The sequence below is a fragment of the Arachis stenosperma genome, chromosome 8, assembly GCF_014773155.1.
Source record: "Arachis stenosperma cultivar V10309 chromosome 8, arast.V10309.gnm1.PFL2, whole genome shotgun sequence".
Lineage (NCBI taxonomy): Eukaryota > Viridiplantae > Streptophyta > Magnoliopsida > Fabales > Fabaceae > Arachis > Arachis stenosperma.
In genome coordinates, this window is record NC_080384.1 from 49,128,247 (window position 1) to 49,139,146 (window position 10,900).

The 10,900-nt window shown below is 27.4% G+C and overlaps 1 protein-coding gene and 1 non-coding gene across 2 annotated transcripts; one reads left to right on the forward strand and one right to left on the reverse strand.

The window, feature by feature from the left end:
* The first annotated feature begins 6,456 nt into the window (after positions 1–6,456).
* Positions 6,457–6,529, forward strand: TRNAR-CCG (transfer RNA arginine (anticodon CCG)). Its single transcript has one exon. It is a non-coding gene; the product is annotated as a tRNA-Arg (tRNA).
* A 1,632-nt stretch (positions 6,530–8,161) lies between these two features.
* LOC130946714 (auxin-responsive protein IAA28-like) lies at positions 8,162–10,561 on the reverse strand. The gene is made up of 4 exons (XM_057875549.1): positions 10,147–10,561; positions 9,143–9,420; positions 8,520–8,610; positions 8,162–8,410 (listed from the first exon to the last, which is right to left on the reverse strand). The coding sequence occupies exons 1-4, from the start codon at positions 10,437–10,439 to the stop codon at positions 8,359–8,361; spliced, it is 714 nt and encodes a 237-aa protein (XP_057731532.1). The 5' UTR covers positions 10,440–10,561; the 3' UTR covers positions 8,162–8,358.
* Positions 10,562–10,900: the final 339 nt, after the last annotated feature.

Sequence of the window (10,900 nt, forward strand, 5' to 3'; positions counted from 1 at the left end):
ATTGACTCGATAGACATTGCACCCCCTAATAATTATAGAAATATAAATCGGCTCCCATCCACTTATGTATTTGTTTAATTCAGTCCCTATAACAGGTTGGCAACAGGTCACACGCGCTAAGGTATCAGATAATATGTTCATGTGGTTTTGTCTTCTTCCTAATAGGACAAATTGACTCCTGAACTTTTAACTAAATGTCATCAGCCTTTCTTTCTCTTCCTCTATCTCATCTCTTTCCGACAACATTCCTCCCTCTAGCTCCACTTATGCCTCCGCCGTACTTCCTCCATTCTCTTTATTCTCACCTCTCTCTATTCTGCTTCTTCCTTGTTCAGAAAGAAGAAAAAGCCCTCTCCTAGCTCCTTTGATCTGCTGCGCCTTTTAACGCTATCATTCTCAAGTGCAGCAAGTTCACCACCACACAAAAAAGATCACGCTCTCTCCTCGACCCTGATGACTGACTTATCCACGCTTTCACTCAAGAAGAGGAATCACGGCTCTGGTCCTTTCTCTATCATTGTTCTAAGTCCTTATTGTTTTTCAAGAGCTTTAAGGACACAATCATCACCCCCAACCATCTCAAAAATTTCTAAGCAAAAAAAACAAAAACAAAAAAACAAATGCTGATTCGGTTCTTCTCACATGGCTAAAAAAAAGTTTATATGACTTCTCTCATTGACGGTTGCTTGAATTGGTTTTGCGGTGATTGTAAGTTCGGCGAAGCAGGAATTCTTGGTAGCGAATAGAGCGTGAATTCAAAAACGGCAATGGAATCGAGTTTGTGGCAGAACAGAAAAGGTGAACTTTATTTGTTGAGAGAATCGAGAAATTGGAGGAGGAATTGAGGAATTTTGCCAATGTGTAGAGGGATGCAGAAAAGTCCATGAACTTGATGACGAGGGAGGCAAAAAAGATAGGACTGAAGCCTGTATGACCGAGGATGGTGGAGCAAGACTTGGTGGCGCAGTAGAGTTAGAAGATGGAGTTGTCAGATTTTTCTTTCTTGTTGGATTTTGAAGGCAGGGAAGAAGAGGAAGAAGAAAGAAGAGGTGAAGGAGAAAATATGGTTTTGGGGTTACTTAGCGAGCGAATTGTCCTTAGGAAGGAGACAAAGCCATGTGAACAGGTTACCTGATACGACAACGTGTATCATGTGATTTGTTGTCAATCATTTTGCGGGAATGGAATTAAATAAATACAAAGATGGATAGAGATCGATTTATATTTTTATAATTATTAGGGACATAATATTTATCAGGTAAATAGTTAGGAATAAAAAATGATATTTATTCTAATATATATTATTTTAAAATTTATTTTTAAAATAAATATTACGAATAAAATTAAATACATTGATACATGATAATATTTAAAAATGTTTAAATATTTTTAATTTCTTTTATTTTTTATTAAAATATAATTAAATAAAAAATATACATGTAAAAAGAATATAGATGAATATCATACCTAAATGTGTTGATATGCAGCATAATTTAATGCTATAGCAGGAATAGCAATGAACAATGATGAACAGCTCATGGGTAAGGGAAATCTCAAATCAGCAAATGCTTCTAGAATAGTTGACCATGAGTTATTAACTTATTATGAAGTGTTGGATCACCAATACAGCGCAAGCTTTAAAAGCTTTATTGACCTTTTAACAGTTCAACACTTCAACCAATGTACTGATTGGTTTGAATTAGTGTTCAACCGTAAGAGAACGACGACAAAGAAGACTGCCACAGAAAAAAAACAACAATAACGACGATAATAAGAGAAGCAGCTCTAATAATTGATTTAAATAAAATCATTTATTTAACTTAATTTTAAACAAAAAATCAATTAAAATTATAATAATTTGAATTGAATTAGATTTTATTTTTTATGAATAATATAAGTTGGATTAAATTACTTTTTAGAATAGTCACAAAAAATACCTTTTAGAATTATTTTTTAAAAATTAATTCAATCAAATCTAAATTAAATAATATAATATGATATAAAAAAATTAGAAAATTGAGAGAAAACAAACAAAAAATAGAAGAAAAAACTAAAAGAAAAAAAAGAAAAAAAAAGACTATAATAACCATGATGCTGATGGAAAAATCCATTATCACCATTGTTGAACTAGAAAGGGAGAAAAAGAAAGCTTGATGGAGACACAGAGAAAGAAAGAAGAAAAATGAAAGAAAGACGGGACATAATAATAGAAAATGTATGTTACATTATCAAGCTAATGAATTTACTATGTGTATGCTGTATAGTCTTAAATTGAATCAGATTAATTCAATCTACTACGTGACCAAACTAAATTGAAACAATCTAATTGATTTACATTGTATGGAATTTCATTCATTTATGAATCGAAGCTATTCATTTCGAGTTGTCTTTATTCTTATCAATTTGAATCATATTGATTCGATTTAGTACTAAAAAAGTTAAATCGAATTTGCTCAATTCGATTTATATAGATTTATGCATGAAGACATGCATGTAACGTTTTTTAACACTTTTTAATTTGCATATGGAAACAAAAGTGGTATTGGACTCGAATATGGGGAATACAGGTGTTTCACAGTCATGTGGTGTCAGTGGAACAGAAATCGGACCATGCGAGTTCTTCATCAGTAAAAAAATTAAAAACAACAAGCAACTCGGAGGGTCCGTTTTCTAGCTTCCCAAATTCATATTTACCCAACCACAGGTCGGACCATGCGATTTCTTAAGCAAAATTTTAAAATCAAACAACTCGCATGGTCCGATTTATGTACTCTGAATTTTTTCATCTTTTTTAACACAAATCGGAGGGTCCGATTTGTGTACTCTGAATTTTTTCAACTTTTTAAACACAAATCGGAGGGTTCGATTTGTGTACTCCCACAATTTTAAAAAACACCAAAAATTACCATATTAAAGCATATCACTCATTTTGTTTCCATACCAACATTTTTTAGCCGTTTTTTAATTTGGGACTTTCATGTAATATTGAATTCCACTTGGTTTATTAATGTTATTTGTCCAATTTTTTTTGTTTATAATTGTTTAACTTTATATCTATAATTATTTTGATATTAATTTGAGGGTAAAAAACCATATTAAGCCAAATGAGTGAAAAAATAACGTAAATACGCCAAAGTGAAAATCGTTTCAGCAATAAGCCAAATCATATTTTTATATAATTCGAACCAGGCTGGTTCGAATTTCATTTCTACATAATTCGAACCAGCTTGGTTCGAATTATACACAAACACATGCACACACGTAATTCGAACCAGCTTGATTCGAATTACACACAAACACACGCACACACATAATTCGAACCAGCTTGGTTCGAATTACACATTAATAATTTATTTAAAAAAATTTATTAAAAAAAATAATAATTTAAAAGTTAAAAAATATATATTTTTATTTCATACGTTAAAAAAAGCTAACAAAATATTTAATTACGAGACTTCTTTAAAATATTAATGAGCTATCAATTCGAATTCCATACAATACTTTTCTGTCCATTTTTAATAGTTCATGAATATTTTTTAATAAATTTTTTTAAATTATAGTACAAAAAATATTTTATCCTATGCAAAAAAATAAAAAAAGATTGCTTAAAAAATGTTAGGAGTACTATAAAAATTTGTAATGTTATAATAACTTAGGTAAATACATGCATGTACTCAAATTTTAAATAAAATATTCTACATAGTCAGTAATAATTTAGAAATGAAAGAAAATATTTTATTCCATACAAAATAATTAAAAAATATATTTTATTCTATACAAAATAATTTTAAAAAATGGCTTAAAAGATGTTATGAGTACTATAAAAGTTTGTAATATTCTAGTGATTTAGGTAAATACATGATAAAAATATTTTTTCTTTAATTTCTAAATTATTAGTGACTATGTGGAGTATTTCTTTAATGTCTTAAGTCACTAGGACATTACAAATTTTTATAGTACTTCTAACATCTTTTAAGCCATTTTTTAAATTATTTTGCAGAGAATAAAATATTTTTTTATGATATAATTTAAATAAATTTATTAAAAAATATTCATGAGCTATCAAGAATGGGCAGAAGAGTATTGTATAGAATTCGAATTGCTCACCGTATCATTTGAATCAGAGTAATTCGAACTTCCCTATGCGTATTCGAATAATGTAATATCTCAGCATATAATTTAAATAATTTTATTAAAAAATTATCATGAATATTTTTTAATAAATTTATTTAAATTATATCATAAAAAAATATTTTATTCTATGTAAAATAATTTAAAAAATGGCTTAAAAGATGTTAGAAGTACTATAAAAATTTGTAATGTCCTAGTGACTTAAGACATTAAAGAAATACTCCACATAGTCACTAATAATTTAGAAATTAAAGAAAAAATATTTTTTATCATGTATTTACCTAAATCACTAGAATATTACAAACTTTTATAGTACTCATAACATCTTTTAAGCCATTTTTTAAAATTATTTTGTATAGAATAAAATATATTTTTTAATTATTTTGTATGGAATAAAATATTTTCTTTCATTTCTAAATTATTACTGACTATGTAGAGTATTTTATTTAAAATTTGAGTACATGCATGTATTTACCTAAGTTATTATAACATTACAAATTTTTATAGTACTCCTAACATTTTTTAAGCAATCTTTTTTTATTTTTTTTGCATAGGATAAAATATTTTTTGTACTATAATTTAAAAAAATTTATTAAAAAATATTCATGAACTATTAAAAATGGACAGAAAAGTATTGTATGGAATTCGAATTGATAGCTCATTAATATTTTAAAGAAGTCTCGTAATTAAATATTTTGTTAGCTTTTTTTAACGTATGAAATAAAAATATATATTTTTAATTTTTAAATTATTAATTTTTTTAATAAATTTTTTTAAATAAATTATTAATGTGTAATTCGAACCAAGCTGGTTCGAATTATGTGTGTGCGTGTGTTTGTGTGTAATTCGAACCAAGCTGGTTCGAATTACGTGTGTGCATGTGTTTGTGTATAATTCGAACCAAGCTGGTTCGAATTATGTAGAAATGAAATTCGAACCAGCCTGGTTCGAATTATATAAAAATATGATTTGGCTTATTGCTGAAACGATTTTCACTTTGGCTTATTTACGTTATTTTTTCACTCATTTGGCTTAATATGGTTTTTTACCCTTAATTTGATGTAATAATTAGTTTATTAAAGCTAAATATTTAATTATATTTCTAAAACATATTTTTAATCTATATAGGAGACTACATATTTTTATGAGACTATTTGTTAAAACTAATTATTAATACTTGCTATTATAAAATTGTGAAATATATTGTTAGAATAATCCTTTATAATTTAAAAAGTATGATTAGAAATGATTTATACAAAAAAATGTTATTTGATTTGATTTGAGATTTTTTATATTTAAAAGACTAAATAATTATATTTTTAATTATATATTTTGAATTAATTTAAATACATCTGTTTCATACTTCAGTTAATAATAATATTACTAATTTAATGTATAAGTTATACGTTTGATCTGTTATTTTGTATGGATATACAAAAAAAACTACTCTTAAAAATAAAGACATCAAAATATAAATTATTTGATTTGATTTTGAGAATTTTTTTATTAATTTATTTATTTGTATAAATTATTTTTTTTAATAAAATATATTTTAATAATATTATTTATATAGTTTTATGTGAATTATAAAATATATTGTCAAGTTATTGAATTGTAAAATTTATTTTATTTTATTTCTTTAAATTCTATTAGGAACATATACTTAAATATGTAGGCCTTTATTTTTCAATGATAATGGTATGCATATAAGTGTTTTTTTTTTTGTTTTCAAATATTATATGCTTTATATGTCATAAATAAATGTATTTATTTCATTTATATTTTTTTATTCATCTTAATATTTATAAATTTATTAAAAATATTTTTTAACTTAAATTTTAATTTATTAGACTACTAAAGGACATGATCTCTTAACATTAAACGTGGCTTATTTTGAAGGTGACAAAATATTTTTTAAATAATTTTAAATACAACTATTTATTATAGTAAAATTTTAGTTATCTGGTCCAAGAAGAAAAATGGAAGATATTCGATTGCCTCAGTTTTACAATAATTATTACCTATTTTAATTATTAAATTATAGTAAATTATTTTCATACTCAATTAAAAATATTCTATCATGTCAGCAATTAACAGCCCATATTAAATGTTAACCGACAATTTGACGAAAGAAAGACTGAATTTATGGTAAAACAAAATCAGGGGATCACTTTGATCAAATTTAAAACTTAGATATTATTTTTGTCATCGAATTAAAATTGTTAGACCATGTTGATTCTTACCTCATTATCTATCCGTCTATGAATAGATGTTTTATGATAAAAATATGGCTATAATAATGAATTAGAGGAAACAGACAACGAAGGTCGCGTGGCCTAATGGATAAGGCGCTCGCCTCCGGAGCGGGAGATTGTGGGTTCGAGTCCCACCGTGATCGCTGTTTTCTTTTTGCTGCTACACATTATAGAAAACCTAAAAAAGTGGTTGTGGCGTTGCAAATATTCCTATAATAATAATATTAATATGAATATACATCAAATTGTGGGTAAAAAATTAAAGAACTTTTTAAAACCAGTGTCATAAAATCAGAAGCATTGGCCCTCTTGCCACCAACCAAGAACTTTTTAAATAAATAAATAATTGAGTGAGTTTAACATCAATAGTGCATGTCTCTAAATTGAATAGTATTTATAGAAATATTACATGTGATGTATCTGAAAGAACTTAAATATATTTTTATGAGATACAATTACTCTTCTGCAATAATCATTAATGAACTAAATTTTGAGAATAAAAGGGAACAACAACAAACAGCTACAAGCAAAGAAAAAAAATATGAAATTGTGAGGCAAAACCAACAGGGTAGATGACATATTCACATGTTAGTGTCTTTCAAGATTTGAGGAGTGAAAACCGCTAGTAGTTACAAAGTAAATATCACACATTGATTGATGTAAATAAAACCATGTATCCAGAAACTTGATATAAGGTGGACAAAGGTCAAAGGAAGTGTCTTTTGTTTCATGCTTTCTTCATGTCCATCTTAAACACCCTAATTTATAGGTAGGGGGAGAATATTGTTACTACTAATAATAATGGCTATCTAGTATCTACAATATTTTCTCTCTCTCAATTTCATGATCACAGTCAAATTCTAATTAAATTCGTAGAGTTGTTAATTTTTATCACTTAAAAATGATATTTTTTCCAATACTCACTCATAAATAATTATACAAGTGCAGCCGAGGCCTTGGATCAATGGCAGCATCATCTGCCTCGCTGGGAGCTGCACCCGGGTTCGAATCCTCAGTGAGGAATATAGAACCCATGTTAGTAATACCCATGTAGTGTGTGAGTGTGTTGTGTGAGTGTGTAATACATGGGTGTAATGCCTAGGATTGGGGGTTGTCCAATCCACTTGACCAAAAAAAAAAAAATAATTATACAAGTCACTTCTCAAACAGATATTAAAATACCATTATTCTCTCTCACTTATATTTTTAGACCATGATCAGCTTTTTTTTTTTTTTGTCAAGGACGACCATGATCAGCTTAAACTCACTGATCTTTCAAGTCCAAAAGAAAAACTTTAAGAAATTATAAGAAGAACAAAAAAAAGAAGAAAATTAGGGGAAGAAGAGTGGTTTTTTGAATATGCGAAAAAAAGTAGGTATCTCAACATACTTGGGTTGATTTTTGAATTCATGTGGGCATTGTATTATTGTATTTGATCTTGTACAAGGTAATGGGTTGGCCCACTATACTTTTAATTCATATAAAAAAAAGTTAGATTGATCCAGTAGTTCATTAGTTAGTTTAAATAAGTGTTGGGATTCGAATTTCACTTTGGACATGCAGCAACCCATTAGCCAATGGCAAATCCTTAAATAAAATTTCAATCCGCGACAGATTAATCATTAACCTGCCGAATTAAAAAATAATCTAAAAAACAAAAAAAAAAAGAAAGAAAGGAAAAAGATAATGTCACATATTTTGCTTTGAGAAAGTATAGGGAGTCAATAGAATATTTGTATAATGTGTACAATAGAGGTTTAGGGAATATTAAAGATATAACTATTAGTGTTATATTTTTTTATTAGCTGAAACTTTTGGAATGAGTGATATAATAACATGATATTAAAATTCTAAATTCAAAATGTCAAGAGTTAAATCCTTGATAAACACAATTGTGTGAACGTCTAAAGTACAAAATTATAAGCCGGTATCAAGTGTTCAAGTAGATTCATCCGTTCCGGATTTGATCTTTCATTTTTCATTCCTTAATATCGCCAAACGACGCACGGTACCTATGAATGATCTGCAAAATATAATCATTAGAAAATAATGTCATTCTTTGGGATTACCTTTTCATAAAATAATAATGTTCCTGAGCTTCTTTTTATATAACATATAAAATAAGCACATACTGCCATGGAACATGTCCAGCAAGCAACCAATCTCCTTGTTCATTCTGAAAGGTGAGTTTATAACTTGCTCCATCTTCCTCAAAATTTTGGTCTGCCCACATAAGATGTGTAGAAAAACCGAATTAAAAAAAAAAAGTAAATCCACTATATACACATCATATCTAACAAACCCACAAAATAAATTAAGAAAAAACAAATGAGTTTAATAAGTATGTATTTTGGGGACAAATATTTATTCATACTTATATTTAATCAGTAGATCAGATACTACTATTTAAATTTTAAGATAAAAATATTTAACTTTGACATCTACCAATTTACACTGTTTTCTATTTTTAATGTAACTTCTAAAATAAATTTAAACATATAATTTAGTGTATACAAAGATATATAGAGTTTTTTTTTTCAGTTTAAAGTTAAAACCAGAAAACAATTATTCAAAACCAATTCTCTATTTATATAACCGTATAGATGATAACATTTGGTTAGATGTCAGTATAAAAAAAAAGTAATTTACATTATTAGTACTTAGATTATCACTTAATAATAAAGTATAGTATAGTAAAGTAAAGTGAACAAAAAAAAGTAGTAAAATAATTAGTAGTACTTAGCTTATGACTTACATTTAGCAAACATAGTAATCAAAGTGTGTGTAAGAGTCTGGTAAGAATTGTAAAGCATCAAATCAATCTTCCTTCCTACTGTTACCCCTTCCATATTAACCTTAACATACAAAGAGTTTGTCTCTTCACTTCTATTTTGATTCTCATGATTTGTTGCTTGCATCATCCTATTATTGTTCCTTATTATTGTAGGATATTGATGATGATGATTTAGTTCTTTCTTCCTCCATGACTTAATTGGTGGCCACCCCACCAAATGATTTTCCTCCCCTTCATTCCTGCATGCACATATAAATAATGTTATTCCATTAATTATTAATTTTCTTTTTAGAAGACTTTAAGTAATTAGTTGATGTACAACTTAGTCATCCAATAAAAGAATATACTTCATCAGAACATTTGAGTTCATCACATAGGTTAATTAAAACCTTCCTAGGAAAATTAAAATCCACCGAAATGATCTCAGATTTTTTTTAAATTAAAACAAAAAAAGAGAGTACGTTACCAATATAATTTAAATGAATACCCAATATACCAATGTATGATTATATTAGATAACAAAACTATATATCAACACCTTCGAATTAATTGATTTTTTTTATTAAAGTTGAATAATGAAACACAAGCAAATTTTGGAAGTGCTGCTAAATAAATAGACAATTATATGTTCATATAAAAAATTAAGTATTAATAATTAATTATATAAAATATATATTAGAATATAAAATAAATACATATTAAAAATGTGTTATATATATGGTAATTAATTTAGTAGTTAAATGTAGTATTTTTGTCAAACCGGAGAAGGTAAAGCTGGGAGAGTTGGATTAAAATAGATATATATAGAAGTTAGAGAAAATGACAAATAGGTCTTTGATATTTAAATTTTTGAAAATTTAAAATTACATTTAAGTCGTTAATATTTTTAAAATTTAGACATATAAATCAGGCATAAACTCTAGAAGATATTAAAATTGATAAGGAAAGAAATTATTAAAACTTACTTGTTTGATAAGTGAATATTTCTTCTATGAATGTTTCCATTATTAGAGTCATCTTCTTCTTCCTCATTTGGGTGTCCACTCCATACTAGCAAAGGCAAAGTAGTCTTGTTCAAAGAACATTGTCCGAAGGCATAATCTTCAAAGCTACGCTTCTTTCTTACATGCTTTTTGTTACTTTCACTACTACTAAAACCAATTCCTCTACTCCACAATTCACAACACTCTATACTATCATGATGATTATGATGATCATCATGAATAGTTGGAAGATCCAAACCTAATTGAAGCTCCATGTGGAATATAAATAACAATAAGGAGATAAAAAAAATCTAATTAATCAATTAGCATACACAATACAATAGAATAGAGAGAATCAAAGAGAGGGAAAGAGAAGTGGAAAAGTTTTGAAATTTTATTTGGGTATGGCTGTATTGATCTATATATGTTATTAATTGGGGTTACATATATATAGATGGTGATGGTGGATGTGTGTGAATTGGGAGGGGAATGAAAATGACTAATGTCTTGTGGGATAGAGATTGGTAGAGACAGCATGAAAGTTGGGTAGGGTAAAAGAGGAACAACATAATAAGCTAGTTGAGGAATCAAAAGCACCAAGGTGCCACAAACCCACTTTACCCGCTTTTGTCTAATTGGTCTCTCAATTCTCCTATCACCATGTCCCCATTATTTGTAATTAACTAAATATTCGCTTGAAAATATTTTTTATATAAAAGTATTTTATTAAATAATT

Bases quoted from the DNA above. Each gene is read 5' to 3' on its own strand.
- LOC130946714 (XM_057875549.1), bottom strand. From the start codon at position 10,439: ATGGAGCTTCAATTAGGTTTGGATCTTCCAACTATTCATGATGATCAT. The intron at 9,421-10,146 runs GTAAGTTTTAAT...ATGTGCATGCAG, and splicing joins AATATTCACTTATCAAACAA to GAATGAAGGGGAGGAAAATC. The intron at 8,411-8,519 runs GTATGTGCTTAT...TATATTTTGCAG, and splicing joins GCTGGACATGTTCCATGGCA to ATCATTCATAGGTACCGTGC.